This window comes from Myotis davidii, unplaced genomic scaffold (assembly GCF_000327345.1).
Source record: "Myotis davidii unplaced genomic scaffold, ASM32734v1 scaffold120, whole genome shotgun sequence".
Classification (NCBI taxonomy): domain Eukaryota; kingdom Metazoa; phylum Chordata; class Mammalia; order Chiroptera; family Vespertilionidae; genus Myotis; species Myotis davidii.
In genome coordinates this window covers 2,458,154-2,478,832 of record NW_006294778.1, presented here as the reverse complement: position 1 = coordinate 2,478,832, position 20,679 = coordinate 2,458,154, and the positions used below count along the sequence as shown (strand labels likewise).

Here is a 20,679-nt window from a genome sequence, read left to right as displayed (position 1 = left end):
AAGATTCGCACAATAGGCCTTCCCCTGGCTGCTGGCACCGGTTTTCCTCCGGCACCCAGGACCCAGGCCTTTGGTCCGGCCGCAGTGGAGAAGCCAAGCCTCTTCAGTCTTCAGTCTTCCATGGGGCTGGAGCCTTAAGTCTTTGCTCTGCTCCGGTGTATGCAAATTAACCCGCCATCTTTGTTGGGTTAATTTGCATACTCATCCTGATTGGCTGGTGGGTGTAGTGGCATGATGACCAATTTGCATGTTTCTCTTTTATTAGTGTAGATATAACCCCTCCAGGCCTCAGAATCCTCCATGGTGTGGAGTGGGGAAATCCAGAGAAATGAGGCTTGGAAAGATAGCAGGGTGATTTTGGGCAGAGAGAACCAGACACCTGAAAGGCTTTGAAGAACTGAAACAAGTACTAGAGTGGAGGAGAGGAGAGGAGAGATACGAAGATGCAGGATGGGCACAGCTCCAGGTTATGAGAAGTTTTCTCAGACTTCTCACCTGAAGAAGCAGTGAGATGCTGTCGGAGGGTTTAAGCAGGAAAGTGGCATGATGGGCGGACGCTCGGATTATGAAAACCTCTTTATAATCATTTGGCTGATGAATGAGATCGGATGATGATTATCAGCCCCTCAGATCCGGTCAGTGAGAGCCTGCAGGAAACACTGCTGGTCGCTAACCAGGCAATACTGGATTTTCACTCTTGAAGAGTTTGTAGGAAGAGCCAGCATTTACTGAGCACTTCCTATGTGCTGGGCTCTGTCAACCCAGCATGCATGGTTATTTAATTCTCTGAAATAAGTACTGTGCCCACCCCATGCCAGTGGAGGTTTTTGAGGTCCAGAGAGGTTATGTAACCCAATGTCAGAAGGCTGGTGAGGGGCTGATCTGGAATTTGGACTCTTGCAGTCTTGACTCCTGAGTCCTCATCCTTCATTGCTGACAGGACTGCTTCTCCAGAGAAAGTGGAAGGAATGAGCCTACATGATTGAAATATCTTGCCTGAATTTGCACAGCACCGGAGGAACTAAAACAATAGTTGGAATCTGACTCAGGAATGGCCCCTTCCCCGCCTCCCCCCCAGCATCCCATCCACCATCCATCCCATCTTCAGGGGCCTGCCTACTAAGACTCAAATCTGAACCGTCATTCCCGCGGTTCTCCAAGTCTGAACCACTGTCATCTCTTGCTTCCCAGGCTCTTAACGTCTCTCAGGCCTGTCTCTCTGCTCGGTGGTGACAGCCATCAGTTTAAATGCACAGATATGATCATGCTGGTCTGTTGGTTAAGCTTCTTCAGTCTCTTCCCATTGCTCTTAGGGTAAACTCTAGTGTTTACGATGTTTATAAGGCCTTCCTTAGTCTGGCCACTGTTAGCTTTCCCAGCCTCTCTCTCCCTCGTTACCTTCACTACCTGCTTCCCCTGAGATATTTCTGTTCTTCTCATTTAGTTCCTTTTGATCTTTCTCTCATTCCTCTGTGGATGTATATGCAATAAAATACAGGAGTACTGAGTGTTCCGATCATTAGTGTTGACAATTATGGATTCCCAAGTAACCACCACCCAATACAAAATAGAGAATATTTCCATCACTCCAGAAAGTTCCCTTTTCAGTCTGTCTCTACCCCCGTCCTTTGATTTCTATCATATAGATTAGTTTTGCCTGATTCCCTCTTTTTTTTTTTTTTTTTAAGACTCAATTTTATTCAGAGCTTTTTAGGTTCACAGTGAAACTGAGAGGAAGGTACAGAGATCTCTCATGCCCCACACCCCCCTCCTTTTTTTCTTGAAAAATGTTTTTACTTTCTCCTGGTTGCCTCCTTCCTTGGCTTAACTTCCTTCTTCATAGTCTCCTTTGCTAGATCTGCCTTCTAAGTATTGGAAGGTTCTTGATGTTCTCCGTCTACACCCCTTATGCAAGCTCATCCATTACATGGCTCTGATTCCCATCTGTTTGCTGACCTCTTCCTAATGTGTATCTCCAGGCCACTCTCTTCCCAAGTTCCAGACTCATATTTGTTGTCTGTTTGACATCACCTCAGTGTCTAGTGGATATCTTAAACTAAGCATGCCCCCAACCAACCTCCTAATTGCCCCTCCACACTTTAAACCTGCTGCTCTTGACAGCATCCCTGCTTCCTCATCTCCATAAATGGCAACTCTGAGGTATCAATCTTGAGTCCTCTTTCTCTCAGAGTCTCTGTCTAATCTAGCAAGGCCTGTTGGCTTGAACTTCACATTGAGTCTCCTAGTTAACAATTTCTCACTATTTCTACTCTTATCAGCCTGGAGTATTGCAATGGACTTTTATTTATTTTTAAAAAAATATATTTTATTGATTCTTTTACAGAGAGGATAGAGAGTTAGAAACATCAATGAGAGAGAAACATCAATCAGCTGCCTCCTGCACACCCCCTACTGGGGATGTGCCCGCAACCAAGGTACATGCCCTTGACCGGAATCGTGCAGTGGACTTTTAAGTGATCTCCCTGCTTCTAACTTGTCTTTCCTCGGGCCAGCAGCTCGACCTATTATTTTAACCGATCCAGTCAAAATGAGTCACATCATCATGTCACTCTTTTGTTCAGAACCTTCCAATGCTTCTCATATCAGAGTGAAGGTCAAAAGTTTTGCAGTTGCTGCCAGTCTAACGTGATTCTTGGGCTCTTATTCAGAAACAGCGCATTCTTACTGTAGACTCAGTTCTACCCATTTGTTAGATTTCCCATTAGCAGATTAGATGCCATTCATGAAAGGGCCGTATCATGGTGGGCTACTTAAAACCTCAGCAAAGCATAAATAACAGGCCCAAGAACAAAAGAAGTGTAGCAGTGTGCAGCTCTTCAATGTAGAAGGTGAACGCCGTGTGTGCTGTCCTTCTACCCCCCTGAGGTAAGCTCTGACCATGCACTAGTTGACAGAAAGTGGGAGAGAGAGAGAACTCGAGAGACCTGGCTTCCCCACCAGACCCTCGGAAACTTGCTTTCCCTTTCTTAAACTGGCAGACCCACTTACTCAGGAAGCGTCATGAGAATAAAATAAAGTACTTGGAATCTTGAGTCATCAAGAAGAGACTAAATTAGATTCTATTTAAGAAATCTGTTGTATATGTATGTGTTTATACATATATTTGTATGCACATATGCACATACATACCTATGTGATTTCCATATAAGTGATCACTATGTAAAAATTGTTGGCTTCATTTTGATTCACTTTCTTTCACTTATTGTGATAAAGTGAGTCATTTCTGGTACATTAAAATAACATAAAAATATGTGGTTGCCGGCACACATCCTGACACTCTTACTATTTTGATTCACAGGAAAAATGGAGGCTGCTTCCAGCATTTTTAAAGGTAATGAATCTTTAGTAATAATTAATTTTCTGATGAAAAGTCAAGAAATAAGCCTTTTGTTAAGATTAAGTTTTTATCACCATTATTTTACTATATACAATTGTGTATATTGCTAGGTTTGGGAAATACAAGGAATTATAAGGCAGTATTTCTGCTAGTTGGGGGAGTGGTAATCTAATTTTAGAGAGGAAGTAGCGTGGCAGATCAGAAGAGACTATTAAGTCCCAGGGGTGGACACGAGGAAGGTAGACCTCATCATTATAAGGTTGAATTTTTCCCCCCAACAATCAGGACTACTTTAAAATATGGGATGGTTGTTTTGTAAGCCAGTGAGATGCCCAATAAGGAAGTATAATTAAAACAAAAGTTCTATGACTATCTGTTAAGAAAGTTCTAGAAGTGTTGAACTAATTGTGTTTGAAGATTAACGTAAAGAAAATGAACATATACAGTCCTTTTAAATCATAAGATTTTGGAGTCTGTGTTTATTATTTCACTATTTTCTGTAGCAGTACACAGCACTATCTGTGTATAGTTATTACTGACTTCTGAAATAAAAGGAAGGCACTGCTAGATGGTATCTGATCTTAGGTTTGTTGAGTTTCACCTGCTGTCAGTATCAAATACAAGTATTTTCTTAATAGAGATTCTTAGTTTTCCTCCCTCATTCTTCTATAAAGTGATATGAAAGACCAGTTTGATGTGTGAAAATCATAAAATTGCCCAGGTAGGAGAAAGACAAAAAGTAAATGGGCATTGTTTGAGGGGGAAGAGATGATATTATGCTCAATTGCTATATTTTTTTGAAAATTCAAAATATGCAGAGATAAATTTCTACCTTATTTATTAGCTTGTGTGGAATTATTAGGTATATTCAAATACTTGTATCTTGATTTCCCAAAATCAGGTTGCTTCTCAAGGAGGAAAATTTGAGGATATTCTAGTAAGATGGAGAAGAAATGGAATGAAGACATATAAATATAAAGTTTTACTAAACAAAATTTATGAATTTTTTCCCATCACTTTGGTTTTAAGACAAATTTGATGATTACCTATGATTAGAGTCTATTATATTATCTGCTAACTTACTTTTGTTGCTAATCTACTGTTGCCACTTTTCTATTTAGGTGAAAGGCCTTGTAAAGCAGCATATAGATTCATTCAACTATTTTATTAATGTAGAGGTAAGCATCAGATCTTAGAACTACACACAGCTAAGAATTAATCGGAAGCTAGAGTCTTTCCTAATGCTACTCTTTCCACTGCAGATAAAGAAGATTATGAAAGCCAATGAAAAGGTTACAAGTGATGCTGACCCCATGTGGTACCTAAAGTAAGAAATCCAACTATCAATTACTCTTTTGATACTTTTGATAATGAAGTATCAAAAGATACTTATTTTGCCGAAACCGGTTTGGCTCAGTAGATAGAGCGTCGGCCTGCGGACTGAAGGGTCCCAGGTTCGATTCCGGTCAAGGGCATGTACCTGGGTTGCGGGCACATCCCCTGTGGGGAGTGTGCAGGAGGCAGCTGGTCGATGTTTCTCTCTCATTGATGTTTCTAACTCTCTATCTCTCTCCTTTCCTCTCTGTAAAAACTCAATAAAATATATTTAAAAAAAAAAAAAGATACTTATTTTTTTAAAATATGTATTTTATTGATTGATTTTTTACAGAGAGGAAAGGAGAGAAATAGAGAGTTAGAAACATCAATGAGAGAGAAACATCGACCAGCTGCCTTCTGCACACTCCCCACAGGGGATGTGCCCGCAACCCAGGTACATGCCCTTGACCGGAATCGAACCTGGGACCCTTCAGTCTGCAGGCCGATGCTCTATCCACCGAGCCAAACCCGCTAGGGCTGATAATGTCTAACATTTTAAAAAGTGAATGTAGTTGCTACCAAAACTCTTTTTAATCTGTTTAATAAGTTAATTATCAAGTGTTCAATTTTTAATTGGTAAACTAATTACTAGTATAACACATAGCATTATGATTAAGAAGTTACTAAAACTATTAGGGTTTTAAATTTTTAAAAACAATTTTAGACAATTAAAAATTACAAAAATAGTACAATGTTCCCATTTTATTCTTCACCCAGCTTCTGCTACTATTAACATCTTATATTATCATAGCACAATTAGCAAAACCAGGAAATTAGCATTGATACTATATTAGCAACAAATCTATAGATCTTATTTAAAGTTTTCCCACTAATGTCCTTTTTTCTGGTTCAGGGTTCAATTCAGGACCCCATAGTATGTTTAATTGTCATGCCTCTTCACTCTCCTCCAGACTGACAGTTCCTTAATCATTCTTGGCCTTTCATGACCTTGACACTTTTGAGGAATTCTGATTGGTTGTTTTATAGAAGTTCCTTCGATTTCTTTTGCACAAATGAGCATATATATTTTTCCCCTTATATCCTCTTTTTTCTTATATGAATCATAGCATACTATAGATACTCCTTTGTACTTTGCTTTTTTTCATTAAGTATTATTTTAAGGAAGCTATTTCTAGTATTTTTGTAGAGATTTACACTATTCTTATTTTTTAAAATATTTTTATTGATCCCAGAGAGGAAGGGAAAGGGGGAGAGAAAGAGAAACATCAGTGATGAGAGGGAGTAATTAATTGGCTTCCTCCTGCACACCCCACACTGGGGATTGAGCCCGCAATCTGGGCATGTGCCCTGATGGGAACTGAACCATGATTTCCTGATTCATAGTTGGACATTCAACCACTGAGCTGGCTGGGCTACGCTGTTTTTTAAAAAGATATTCTGTTAGAGAGTACTTTCCCTCCTTTGTAAAGTTATATGTGCTATTACTTTAACCCCTTCCCCAACAATTTTTTTGTTAAAAACGTTTCTTTTTCAGACTAATTTTTTTATTTTGGTTCTATATAGTATTTTTGATGCTGGTTATGAAAACAGTTTGTAACTCGTCTTCCTATAAACCATATTTTTTTACCATATTTTCTTAGTATACTCGTCGACGACTGAAAAAGAACATTTTGTGAAAACGAGTATACACGTTTCTGCCGGGGAAGGGGTTAAGAAGTTCTCCAATTATAATTTTTAATTTGTCATCCTTAGCAAGATAAACAGTTGTCAAAGCATAATCCTGTATTTAGGAGGAAACTGCCTTTTTTTTGTTTATATGTTCTTTGGAGAACTATAATTGGTAATGGAATAATTTGCTTTTCAGATATCTTAATATCTATGTTGGGCTTCCTGATGTTGAAGAAAGCTTCAATGTAACCAGACCAGTGTCCCCTCATGAGGTAATTTTAACCTTACTTTAATTGAATTTGTTTACTTTAACTCAAAGAGTCTGTGCCCTTAATAGATACTCTTGAAAGATGATTTAAAAACAGGTAATAAAAATCTCTTATGACATGGCAGGTAACCAAAATAAACAAGCACTTATATAATGCAGTACTATATTAGGAAACAGTTTTGTACTGTTTAGTTTATCATTTAATGTTATTAACTTGTTTAATAACTGTGCCCTGTTATATAACTGTGCCCTATTTATATTGTTTCTGAGCATTTTAGTGGTATCTTCCAGCCCCTTGCCAGCCACTTGTGCCTAGCATGGTGCTCTTTCTTGCAGAGATTACTTGCTTTGTGCATTTTTTGAGGGTCAGCTGGCATTGTGTTAGGGAGAGGAGACTAATGACCAAGAGCTCACAGTCTAATAGAAGAGGTGGATGAGAAGAAGTTTAAATACCAGATCATTAACAGAGATGCAGACAGAGGGTTATAGAATAGGTCCGTTTTATTGGCTTTTAACAGATACTAGACTTCTTTTCAAATTCTTCCACTTGGTATCCAGAATTGGGAATTGATTCAGGGAATAAAATGATTTTTGTAGCCTTATCTGGTTTGTATTAATATAATGCTAACATAGCAATTATGGAACATAGCACAGGAATCTTATTACACAATAATTAAGGTGTTAGATTGTATGGTTGTTTAAGTAAGGTTACATAGGAAGTATGAACAAGTAACCAGACATTTTACATAAATAAATTTTGGTATTGCTTAGTCACCAAATATTGAACATTTATTCTGTGTCTCAACATTGAGAGATATAAAAGAAATGAGACACATATTCTTCCTCAAGGAGTTCATACTCTTGTGGAGAGATTAAAATTATAAAACATGTGAAACGGAGACACCAGGGGTTACACACTTTGAATGTCTGGAATGATCAGGTAGGAAGGCAAATATGTGAAGTTGTACTGAGTAGCAAGTGGTGAGGACTGTGGGATATTGGAAGGTGTGTGCCCCAGTTTGGCTTTCCCCACCTCCCATTCCCTTTTGCTAGAACTTTCCAATTTTTTGAGAACTAAGCAGCCAGTTAGCAATTTCTAAGTCATCTAAACTGTATTACTATAAACAATAAACTGAGTTCAGAGAAAGGAGAAGACAAAGTAGTCTGAAGTAGTTCAAGAAGGCTGAGGCTACAATTGTCGTCATAATTATTCTTTCTTATGTTGAAAACCATGTAAGTATTATTGTAATTAGAGAGGGTGTGGAGATTTCTTGGAGAGATTTTGATTCTTGGAGAATTGGGGAGAGTGGGAGAGCAGATGGGTGGGCGGTCATGGGACCCACAGCAGGACTGGCGGGGTGCAGGTACTACAGACTCCACCAGAGCAACCTACTCCTGCAATAGAGAGAGGCCGAGGGGGATGGTGGGGACTCATGAAAGTAGTTCGGGAACCTACAAAGTTTGGTCCCAATTCTTACGACATCTGTTGATTTTCATTTCCATTTGAAGGGATAAGTTTGTTAAAACCCACAAATGTTTGCCTATCATGGACATTACGTTGGTTTTATTAATAAAATTGAGATAATATTATATACTGTTCTATACTAGGCATCATTTTAAAAATACCTACTTATACTCTCGGGAATTAAAATTATTCTTATTCCCATTTTACATAGGAAGAGATGTAAAATTTAAGTGGTAGAACCAAGATTTGAGCACAGGCAATAGAATCCATACTTTGAACCACCATGCCACACTGCCTTTGGTCTGACCTGAAGGAGGAGACTTGATCTAATTAAATATAAAATAAATAATTTCTATTGGTCAATAATAGGAATATCTAATATTTTAAAATTTCAGGCGCATTGATAAAGACTAGAAAAAGTTCAAATCTAACTATCTTTGGTTCAGTAGAAGCCACAGAGACGATTTAGCACCATAAATTGTAAGGTTGATGGTCAGAGAAATTTCTTTTGAGACTAAAAGCCACCTGATGACCATCAATATAGTAGGGAAGTCATTCGATGATTCTGATGAGGTTTCTTCTGTCTGATCAAGGCTCAGCAAAGGACATCATTTTGCGAGCCACATAAAACTCAGCAGCAATTTCTAAAGTTCCTCAAATGATTCAGCAATTATTAGAACGATGTGATGAATGATTTGTGCTATAATCTATCATTTGTTAAGGAATTTTGTGATCTAGTTTTATTTATTTGGAGAATAAAAGGTAGTATAGTTTAAACTTTTTAGTTTGTGTGTATGTATATATATATATGTGTGTGTGTGTGTGTATGTGTGTGTATACTTTAGTTATTATACTGGTTAACTGTTTTGAAAAAGGCAGCAACAAAGATATGGGAGCAGATTGGTGATCACATCAGATCAGAGAGAAGAAAATCAGTACCAGATTTATTGTTTCATATCTGGGCTGGCAGGGGCGGAGATGCTGTGGTGATGGCTAGATCTATAGCTGGCATCATTCCCCTCCAGGGGAAGGTAGGCTCATCATTCCCAGTGCCCTAAGGTAGCATATGTAATAGCTCAGTGTTCCATGGACAGATCCAAGGTCAACGTGAGCCATACTTCTACTAAAGAAGGAGCTCTTTGGAGCTCTCAGAACCTTTCTTTTCCAGAGAGGAGGAGCAGTGACTGTCTGAATCTATTTTAGTGCCGCCTGCGGGACATGACATACTCTGCCCCCATTACAGTGGATATTGAATATACCCGGGGCAGCCAGAGGATCATCCGCAATGCTTTACCCATTGGCAGGTAAGAAATGATGTTGGTATTAGAGATACACTACCTGCATTCCAGCCCTGTGAGGTGTCCTCGAGCAACTAAAGTTCTCTTTTCCCATTTCCTCATCTGAAAAATGTGGGTAAATGGTGCCTATCCCAGGGCTGGAGAAGCGGGCAGGGGAAGCGACAGCCCCCTCCCCAGCAAATACTGCAGTCCCTGGACCCTGACTCCTGGCAATGTGCCTCATGGCTCCTCCGCCAGGATAGCCCAAACTGCTAACCCCGCGTCCTTGCTCAGACACTCACAGGTACACTTGCCCTCGCACATGCTCACTCACACACACCCAGTAACAATCTTTATGTGATAATTTCTTTTGTTTTATTTTAAACAGAATGCCCATAATGCTTCGTAGTTCAAACTGTGTTCTTACAGGAAAAACGCCAGCAGAATTTGCCAAACTGAATGAATGCCCTTTAGATCCAGGTATGTGTGAGTCCTTGGATTTGCTCTACTTCCTTTGTTTTTGTTTTTTGTTTTTCAACATTTTCCTTCAAACAATACCAGCCTTTCTGCTTTATAACGAACTTTGATAAAACTTTGTTTATAAAACGTCCAGAAATTTGGTTTCAACTTTATTCTATTAGTCTATATTTCTAAAAGATATATTGTTTCCTCTTTTATTTCAGGTTTAAAACTTTAATACCCCAAATATTTATTGCTGTGGTTTGTCAGTATTTTCTTTGTCTCTTTGCTCCAGGGTAATGCTCTTTTGGTGTACTTAAAAATTAAAAAATAATCTCACAAAGTTACTTATCTAGCTAGTTTGTAAAGACTCAAACATCTAATTTCAGGCTAGTTTAAATGCATTGCAGGGGGGAAATAAAAGTCTTCTGTTTAAATTTTTAAAAATCACATTTTTGTACCTGTTTTTAAGGAAGTTTCTTTTATAAAGTTTCAAGCTTAGCACTTAACAGAAAGTTTCTTTTAATTCCTTAACTCATATTTCACACTGATTTAATTTATAGTTGCTTTAATCTACTTCCTTTAAAGTTGCATTGATGTAGACTCCCAGAAGGTTTTGGAAAGAAGTTAACAAAGAACGTGACTTTTAGACTATAATAAAATGTTGCTTAAGTAAAATATATTGCCCTGTTTCTACTTTATTTTGAAGGTAAAATGAAGTCTCACTTTGTCATATTCTGAATTGTGTGCAAAAATATATATGGTGATGTTTTATGAGTTTTATTGAGTATAGAATATTACAGAAACCTAGCTTACCATTATCACTGATTTGTTAGAAAACTTAGAGCAAATTCCAGTTTATATTGAAGATGGTTAGCTACTTTTCTGCTTAAGAAATCTGCAGTCTAATTTATTTAACATAATTACTTGTATTCACCTCCTATATATGTCAGGTGCTGGTGATGCATGGACACTAAGATACATTTCCTGTCAAGAAGTTTATTATCTTGTGCTTCATTTTATATAAAATCATGTGCTGACACTATCATTAATTAATAAAACAGCAAACCTCTTTGAATTAAGTGGTGGCCAAGTGCCACGAAGCAATGGAAGAATGATCTCTAATTCAGGAGATTACTAAAGCACACTGTTAGAAGACTGATGGTGGAACTGTTCTTGTTTCCTTTGGGCAGGTGGCTACTTCATTGTTAAAGGAGTGGAGAAAGTTATTCTTATCCAAGAGCAGCTGTCTAAGAACAGGATTATTGTGGAGGCTGACAGAAAAGGGACAGTTGGTGCGTCAGTTACCAGGTATGGAAAGCAGAGATGGTGTTCTTAAGAAATACTGATAATTCCATTAATATCAAATGGCTGTCTTTTGATATGGAAGTACCCAGTTATTTGTCTCTGATAATAGGCAGGGAAATATTTAAACTATCTGTATTCAATTTATTGTGTAACTATAAGCATAGAGTATTGATTTAAAATTTTCTGTGATGAATGTATGAGACATTGTTTGAAAGGCCGCTAGTTATTTTAAAAGTTGAATTTTATGTTAATTTGTAGCATTAAAGGAACTTTAAAAAAAATAAAAAATATTTCCGGATTTTTACATATGTATTCCAGATTATTTTTATTATTGATTATTTCTGTTGATATAATATGAGACTATTTTACACTTAATATTTAATGAATTATTTCATGAACTTAACATCGTATTGTTAGTTTTTCAGACCAGCCTCTTTCACAGTATACTCATTTTTCTATAACACTATCCCTTATATTACTACTGTAATTTTTTTCCCTCTGTCTTATTATCATATGTCATTTGAATTTTGGAAGTTAATGGATTCTGGATATAAAAAATTTGTGACATAGTTAAGATGTCAGTGTGTAATAGAATTTTTCTTCTAACAACCTGTATTGAACTTCTTAACTCAGAGTTTCTTCATTTTTCTTTCTGATAGAGAGGCAACTAACAATAATGGCCATTTATTGAGCAGTGACTAGGAACTAGGCAGTATACTAGGTGCTTTACCTATGTTATTTGTCAGCTCAGTCCTCCAAGATAAGTGATATTATTTCTGTTTTATAGTTGAGTAACAGACCTTGAGTGCAGGTCACATCCATCATCAGAGGTAATAAGCATTTGAACCCAGATCTAATAATTCTACAATATGTCTTCCCACTGTTTGCAGTTTTGGAACCAGGGCAATCAGGATTTGAATCCTAAAGATTTTGTTTACTAGCTATGAGGTACTTGCGTGGGCAGTTACTTAGCTTCTCTGAGCCTTGGTTTCCTCATATGTGATTCGGAGGCAACACTTCAAAATAAGTTTTAGTATGTATGAGATTAGAGCTAATGTAAATAGATTGGTAAAGGTGCATAATATGTAGCTGATGATTAGTGTGTGTTACTTTTATGAATGAATTAAGTGTTGAAATGTTTTTAAATCCACTGGAAATTTTATAGTGAATAGAGATCTATAAGAGGAGATTGCCTTAGGTTTCTTGTTTTCTTCACAGTATACCCAGACTATAGGTATGTTTTATTGGATTATTAATATACAAATTCTTTTCTTCATAGTTTCTCATTATGGTACAGGCTCATTTTGAGGTTTTTCTCTTCAAATCTATAAAATTGATTGCGAATATATGCCTCACATTGGATCCAAGGAGTTCAGGTGGAATCAAAGTGAAGTAGGTCAAAATAAATTCACCCACAAAACTTCCACAAAGTTAAAGAAACATCTATAGTGTTTAAAATGCAAGTGGCAGGCACAGGAGAGGAGTTGGGCATCTTTAAAAAGCACCCTTTAGATAGGACCTCACTGGTTGTTATTGATCAGTTAAACCTTATTGATTGACATACATTTCTATTGCATGTTAGTAGTTTGAAACTAAATGGGGATGCAGTTTAATCAACTTGTATTTCCTTGTAGCTCTACCCACGAGAAAAAAAGCAGAACCAATATGGCTGTGAAACAAGGACGATTTTATTTGAGGCATAATACTTTATCAGAAGATATACCGATTGTAATTATATTTAAGGTAAGGTGGCAGGTATCTACTGAAAATTATAAAAAAAAAATTTAAATTTTTACTTTTTTCAATTACACTTGACATTCAATATTATTTTAACTCAGGTGTACAGCATAGTGGTTAGACATTTGTATAACTTACACAGTGATCCCACCTGGCACCATACAGTTATTATGGTATCATTGGCTGTGTCCCCTGTGCTATACTTTACATCCCTGCGACTACTTTGAAAATACCAATTTGTACTTCTTAATCTCTTCACCTTTTTCACACACCTCCAGCGCCATCCCATCTGGCAGCCATCAGTTTGTTCTCGGTATCTGAGTCTTTTTTTCTGGTTTTTCATATGTATTTAGAAATTTGGAGGATAACGAGTTAAGAATAGAGAGACTTGTAGTATGGACAAGTTGTCAGTCATGTAATGCATTTTAAATGGAAAGCTAATAAGACCAGGGTTTATAAAAAATTCCAAAAGTACAAAAGGGTATATAGTGATGAGTAAGTAAGCCTCCCACCCACCTGTACCTAACCACGTAGTTCTCCACCCAAAGACACACCACTTGCTACTAGTTTCTTGTGCATCTCTCTAGAGCTCATCTGTACATGTAGAAGCACATGAGTAAATAATTTCATTTCTGTTGTTTTGTTTTTTATTTCCATGTATTTTACATCATTTTTCTCTCAGTTTTTCCTCTGTCTTTTTTTTTTTTTTTGTAACTTACATCTTGGCAATAGTTTTATGTTACTTCATACAGAGCTACTGTATTCTTTCCAACAAACTGTTCTATTTATAGCTGTACTATTATTTAACATTCTGCTATCAGTGGACATATCTCTTGCTATTACATAACTGCAGCAATATCATGTTACATGTGGGCAAGGACAACCGTAGGCTAAATTTCTAGTAGTGGAATTTTCTAGGTCAAAGAGTATGGACCAAGTTCATTGTTCTGTTTTATGGACTTCTGGATTCTAGCGAGTTTCTGCATAAATATTAATCTTTGATTTACAGCTTATTTCCCCTTTACCCCCAGCTTGTTTGTGAATTGTTGGCTTAGAATCCAAAAATTTTCCCATAGAAGTAATGTCTAAATGTTATCTTCTCAGATAATTGTACAGTAGCTCATTTAATCTTCTCTGAGACTTAAATATTATTTCCATTCTCTGAACAGTTAAATTATAGTATTAGTATTTAGCAAAACAGAAAAATAGTTGACATTATATCATACAGTTGGTCCTCGGTATTCACAGATTCTATATTTTCCAATTCTTCTACTTGCTAAAATTTATTTGTAACTGCAAATCAGTATTTGTGGTGCTTTTACAATTATTTATGGGCGTGCACATGCACAGAACAATGAAAAATTTCAGTCACCCAACAGGCACATTCCCAGCCAAGGTCAAACAAGGCAACACTGATTTCTCATTTCAGCTCTCATACTGTTAAAAGGTGCCCTTTTTTCTGTCTAGTGTTATGTTTTTCACATTTTTGTACCTTTTGTTAGAGATTTTGCTGTTTAAGATGACCCGCAAGCATAGTGCTGAAGTGTCTCTAAGCGCAAGAAGGCTATGATGTGCTTTATGGAGAAAATATTTGTTAGATAAGCTTTGTTCAGGCACGAGTGCTGTTGGCTGTGAGTTCAGTGTAAATGAATCACACACACACATGTAAAATAAGGTGTCTTTAAATAGAAACATACATATTAATAAGTTGAAAAAAATTTAACCAGAGGTTCACAAGAACCTGTTTCCCCCAGGAGCTGTGCTTCTTCATTAATTCAGTGTTTTCGGCAACTTTGTAAAACATAGCTACTGTGGATAATGATGATCTATTGTATATGGGTATTAAATGAATCATGATGACTAGGTTGACTAAAATAAAGAGCTCATGTGATTACACTACCCAGTGCAATCGCTTACGTACATAGTGGTGTTTAGTACAGAAAATTTTATGTAACCATGTGGAATCACATCTCCAGCAGAGGGCAGTCTGCTCCCATGCATCAAAAGGAATTATTTGAAAGGTTTTGATGCTTGAAGATGCACAGGACTACATACCTACCTTCCTTACACCAGAAATTATAAATTAATTATAATGCATGTAATCTCTTATCACTCACATGGAAATTGCATCACTAGACACATGCATTAAAATCAGAAGATACATATTAACTGCTTTTTTTTTGCTAGGTGACAAATGCTTGATAAGAGTTTCTTTTGTCAAATTTATTTAATGTTTATTCTGTAAATGTAGCTGACTTAAATCCTTTTATAATTGGCTATTAATTAACAGTGTACATTTTTATGTAGCCAGTAGTTGAGATTTCAAACTTCTTCCTTTCTGGTTATAGTAAAACAGTCCTTACATTGTAAAAATTTAAAGCCACTGAAAAGTATTACTATATTTTGGGGTATATTTTTTTCTGACCTCTTTTTCCTTTGCTTTTGTAATATAAACATCCATTTTATTTTTCTCACTTAACAATGAATTGTATGTGTATATATGTGTGTGTGTGTGTGTGTATAAATTTCAGAGAGGAAAGAAGAGGGGGATAGAGATAGAAACATCAATTATGAGAGAGAATCATTGATTGCCTGCCCCCTACTGGGGATTAAGCCCTCAACTTGAGCACGTACCGTTGACTGGAATCAAACCCGGGATCCTCCAGTCCGCAGGCCAATGCTCTGTCCACTGAGCCAACCCAGCTAGGGCTGTGAGTAGTTTTTGATGTTTGTAAATATGAGTCTACATCATTGCTTTTAGCAGGTATTATATAGAAATTGCATATGTGTGATATAATATATTTAACCAATTTCCTGTAGTTAGACATTCAGGTATCACCCCCTCTCCCCCAAGTTTTCTCTCTTATACACAATCCTGGATGTCCTTATATATACATGTTTGTGCATGTTGCTGATTATTTTGTGAGACTTAATTCCTGGGAGTGGATTACATCTTTAAAAAAAAAATTTGGTATATGTTGACACATTTTTCTTCTGAAATGTATCCATTACATTCTTATGTATAATGTGTATTATGCATAGTGTATCATCAATATATCAGAATTAAACATTTTAAAATTTCTAGACTTTTCAGTTTAAATATTCAGTTCAAATTTCAGTCACTTTTTTTGGTTTCCTACTATAGGGATATTTTAATAATTCAGTGGAAACTTGTTTGATAGCCACTATTTAGACTTTCCCTCTGGGAGGTAGATTGGGTAATGGATTGCTTATAATCAGACAGATTTAGGTTGAATTCCAGCTTCTCCACTTATTAGCTGTGTGACATTGGGCAAGTTTCCCAATCTCTTTGGGTCTTAGATAATTCACTTTTAAGTGAGAATTTCACCTAAGAGGGTAGTGGTGAAGAACAAATAATATCATGTGTTTTTTTAAAGCTAAGATAACCCAAAAAGAGGATGCTTTTTCTCCTTCCTTAGTCCTCCTTATACATTTGATGCCAGAAGTCCAGGAAAATAAACTGGATGCCAGAAAAATCACATCATTTCTCTTTTTGTGTTCTGTGGCCTTAGCACAGACCTTGACAGTCATTAGGTCTTGATGGTTGTTGATTGTAACCAACAATTGGCTAAAAGTGACAGAAACAGCAGGGTTTTAGAGTCCATGCTGAGTCTGCATATGATGGATAAAGCTTTTAAGACCTAGATCAGCCTTATTATGGACTTGAATCACTACAAAGGTTCTCCTGCCCATGAATCTTCCCCACTTTGCATTTCGTATTCTCAAGTGTTCAGCAGTTGTGCTAGGATGGCATCTGCAGTCTGAAAGTTTTTGTGGAAAAGATCAAATTTCAGGGTGTGCTGGGCATTGTTTCTTGGAAGCCAACTTATATTGAGATTTTTGATCTTTAAAGAGGAAAAGCACACAATGAAAGAGGGCTGTCACAGTTCTTTTATTTTCTGCCAGGACTCCTTTTGGTAATATTAACTTGACTTCTGGCTACTGTGAAGAAAAATTAGAGATTTCTAAATATTAGATGTTTTAAGAAGTTATTCCCTTTCCCTCCTTCACATTATATATTCAGCATATCACCATTTGCCTGCATATCATTCTCTCTTGTTCATTAGTATTCTTTTTATCTCTTAAAAGTCACACTTTTAATCACACTCAGTAGATATTCAAGGAGACTGCCACTTTTTAAAGAACATGCCTCCTTATTTTTGTTCTTTTTGCTGATTGCTAGACTCTGCTGTTTTTTCATAAGGTTATTATATAGCATTCACTTTTGACTTAAATTAGGTGAAATGATCTCAGCTATCTAGAGTACAAAGAGCTCCATGTAAAGCTAGTTTTTAGATGTCTAAATTATGCCTGTAAAGCAAAATGGTTGGCCCTTTTGCTGTCGTTTCCATAGCAATATGCCTTTTATTTGTAGCTGTGACTTCTGAAGGCTAAGTAGTCATAAAGTCATTTTGGAACTGGAGCACTTTTGATGATACCCGACTGAGTTATCACCCTGTATTTCAGATACAGGAAGAGTTTGGTTCTTTTAGAGAGAAGCTTTGCCACTGATCATTCTTTCTGCACATATGTTGTTACTAGTATTTAGCATGTGTTTGGCATATCTTTGCTTCATAACTAAGACATACTTGGAGAGCTTAGAAATATTTAGGTCCATGTTAGGCCCCTTGAGAATTTTAGGCAATTATAAAATTACTCCTTAGATTCAACATCAGGGCAACTTGAAGCGGCAATTCATATGTTAAATGAGAATGGACTTTTATTAAATACCAAAATAGGCCATCAAGTATATAGTCTTTTTCACTTGGAAATTACTGAACTAGTTATTAAGATAATCTGGGTGGCTTTAGTTCAGATGTTTTAGATATTAATGTACTCCAAGAAAGGGGGTTGATCCAGAAAACTACTTCCATTTCAGCTCTAGGACTCAATTTGTCTCAGTGAGACCATTTTCTAGTCTCATTTTGCAGGCTTCATTTGGTATCTGTCCTTTATAGATCTCTTTTAGTGTTTGGGCTTTCCTCTGAGAAGTGATGTGCATTAGTCACATCTAGAGATTTTAGAGAGAGGAAAAAAGAAAGGTGGAAGAAAAGGAGGAGGAAGAGAAGGGAGGCAGAAGGTTACTTACCAAACTTGGCTGTAAATGATGCCACTAGCATCTCCCCTCCAGAGAGACCACTGCTACAGAATTTTTCTTTCTGCCGAGTTTATAGCTCAGTGCAGTAACTCCCAGGCTCCTCAAAGGAGGAGAGCCCAGCTGCTACTGTCTTGGCTCAATCATTATATATACAACTTTCATAAAGAATTATGTACTGACTGAATACATTTAAAAATATTTTTTTATTGATTTCAGAGAGGAAGGGAGAGGGAGAGAGAGATAGAAACATCAATGATGAGAGGATCATCCATTGGCTGCCTCCTGCATGCCCCCTACTGGGGGTCGAGCCCACAACCTGGGCATGTGCCCTGACTGGGAATCAAACCATGACCTCCTGATTCATGGGTCCACGCTCAACCACTGACCCATGCTGGCTTGGCCTGACTGAATAAATTAAAAGAAAATATATTTTGAAACTTGTTCTGCTATGAACAGAAATGACATCTTTTTACTATGCTGTTCATTTTTAAGTTAAGCTTCCAATGCATAATAAATTTGCAATGGATAAAAAAATAAAATTAGGAGTGATAATTTTTTTAGGATTACACTTCTTTTTTTGTGTGTGTCTTTTTTTTAATATATTTTATTGATTTTTTACAGAGAGGAAGGGAGAGAGATAGAGAGTTAGAAACATCGATGAGAGAGAAACATCAATCAGCTGCCTCCTGCACACCCCCTACATGTGCCCGCAACCCAGGTACATGCCCTTGACCGGAATCGAACCTGGGACCCTTCAGTCCACAGGCCGATGCTCTATCCACTGAGCCAAACCGGTTTTGGCAGGATTACACTTCTTTAATCTGTGAAAGGCTACGTGTTTTAATGAATGTCTAGTGTCCATTTTAATAAATGCAAAGTAGAGATAAAAGTATGCAAAAATTATAATACAAAAAGATTTGTATCCTGAGAACTTCATTGTTTGTTCACTGAACAAAAACATTTTGAACAAGTTATACACTTAAGAAATGTTTTTAAGTTTAAATGCGAATGTAATTCCAAAATTTGGCCTATTAGTTATCTGTCCTAGGTAACAAATTATAGCACAGTTTCTGTTGGTTGGGGATTTGGGAGTTGCTTGGCTAGGTGGCTCTGACTCAGAGTCTTTCATGAGTCAAGATATCAGCCAAGGCTACAGTTATCTGAAGGCTGAATTTAGAGCTGGTGGATCCCCTTCCACGATGGCTCACCACATGGCAGTTGGCATCAGCACCAGACCTTTCCATAGATTGTTCCAGTGTCTTCATGACATGACTCTGGCTTCCCCCCTGAGGAGCACTGTGAGAGGCAGAAAGCAGGAAGCTACAGTGCCTTTTATGACCAAGGCTCCAAAGTCACATATTGTCACTTCCACTTTTCTTCTGGAGAGGTGAGTCATTAAGTTTGGCATACACCCGGGGACAGGAGAATTAGTCTTCACCTTTTGAAGAGAGTGTCAAAGAATTGGTGGATTTTTTTTTAAACCACTACAGTTGGCCTGAAAGTGACATAAGCATATATGTAGCTCCCTGCAAAAACTTCAAAACTTTCAGTAAGTTTACCTCTGATCCTAAAGTATCCACGTCAAATTTACAGACTGCAGACTAAAATTCAGTTGTAGAATTTTGAGCTGAATGGGACCTTGTTGTGCCCTCTTGTTATAGAAATGAGAAAACAGGTGGAAGAGGTGACATGATAGCGGTGGTTATAAGGTTTGTTGACATTACTTTAGGACGGACACCTCAGGGAGGTGGCCTTTCCATTGTATTCAGGGTAGTGTTCTTGAAGGTCTGCATTGGACCTTGGGATTCAACTTAACCTCTCTCTCTCTCTCTCAGGAAGAACTGAGAAACAAGAGTATCAAAACCTAACCAGCCAGTTACTCCTGGTTCTGTTTCACTACATAGCTAAAGGAAGAATTTTAATGCAAACATAACTTTCCCCCTAACTTCTAAGAAGCAGATTATTTCTCTGCCAAAGGGAAGGGTAGTGCAATTATGCTGTATTTCTTGATATGGCAGAATTCCAGGCAAGTGTGTGAAGGAGTGAGCCTTCTCACCATATGGAATCTACAAAGACCTGCATTGCTGCTGCCACCTTGAAACACTTAAGATAAGTGGGTTTCTTAAACCTGTTAAGTGTGTTCTTAGTTTTTAAACGATCACTTTTAAAACCTGCATAAAGTATAGCTTAGTTATCTAGAAGAGTGAGGTAAAACATCCCTTAGGAAACATTCTTTTAGCCTGAATGTGAATTTTGACACTTTTCAGAAATATCATTCTTTTGACAAAGCTAATTGGGGTTCTGTTTATTTTCAGCATTGCACATTTTCTGATTTGCTCTTTGGCTATTTATTTTTTTAATTTTCTTTTTTTTTTTCAGTTTGCCTTTGTAATTGGGACCAGTGTCTCCACTGTATCTCTTCGCCTTCTTTTTTCATGATGAAACTCATAGAATATTTATAAATTTTAGAAGATAGTACACATGCAAAAAGTGCTTGAGAATGTTTGTTTTCCTCTTCCTAATCAAAATTTCTGTTTCAGGTTCTTCTGCAGCTTGGGCTTTGGCTGCCAATGCCAGATGGCACCATTTCTGAGGAAAGAGCTAGCTTTTGCTTAGAAGTAATACCCACAAACAATGCCAAATTAGCATAAGCAAATGTCAGTGAGTTAACAAAGCCAACAC

The 20,679-nt window shown here is 37.2% G+C and overlaps 1 protein-coding gene across 1 annotated transcript in view; it reads left to right on the top strand.

Annotated features, from left to right (window-relative positions):
• Positions 1 to 20,679, top strand: part of POLR3B (polymerase (RNA) III (DNA directed) polypeptide B) — a 103,890-nt gene that overhangs the window by 1,249 nt on the left and 81,962 nt on the right. Inside the window, exons 2-9 of the mRNA XM_006769338.2 lie at positions 3,320 to 3,352; positions 4,480 to 4,536; positions 4,621 to 4,685; positions 6,561 to 6,636; positions 9,301 to 9,401; positions 9,763 to 9,854; positions 11,027 to 11,144; positions 12,776 to 12,884. Of these exons, the coding sequence (XP_006769401.1) occupies positions 3,320 to 3,352; positions 4,480 to 4,536; positions 4,621 to 4,685; positions 6,561 to 6,636; positions 9,301 to 9,401; positions 9,763 to 9,854; positions 11,027 to 11,144; positions 12,776 to 12,884 (651 nt within the window). The remainder of the gene's footprint in view (positions 1 to 3,319; positions 3,353 to 4,479; positions 4,537 to 4,620; positions 4,686 to 6,560; positions 6,637 to 9,300; positions 9,402 to 9,762; positions 9,855 to 11,026; positions 11,145 to 12,775; positions 12,885 to 20,679) is intronic.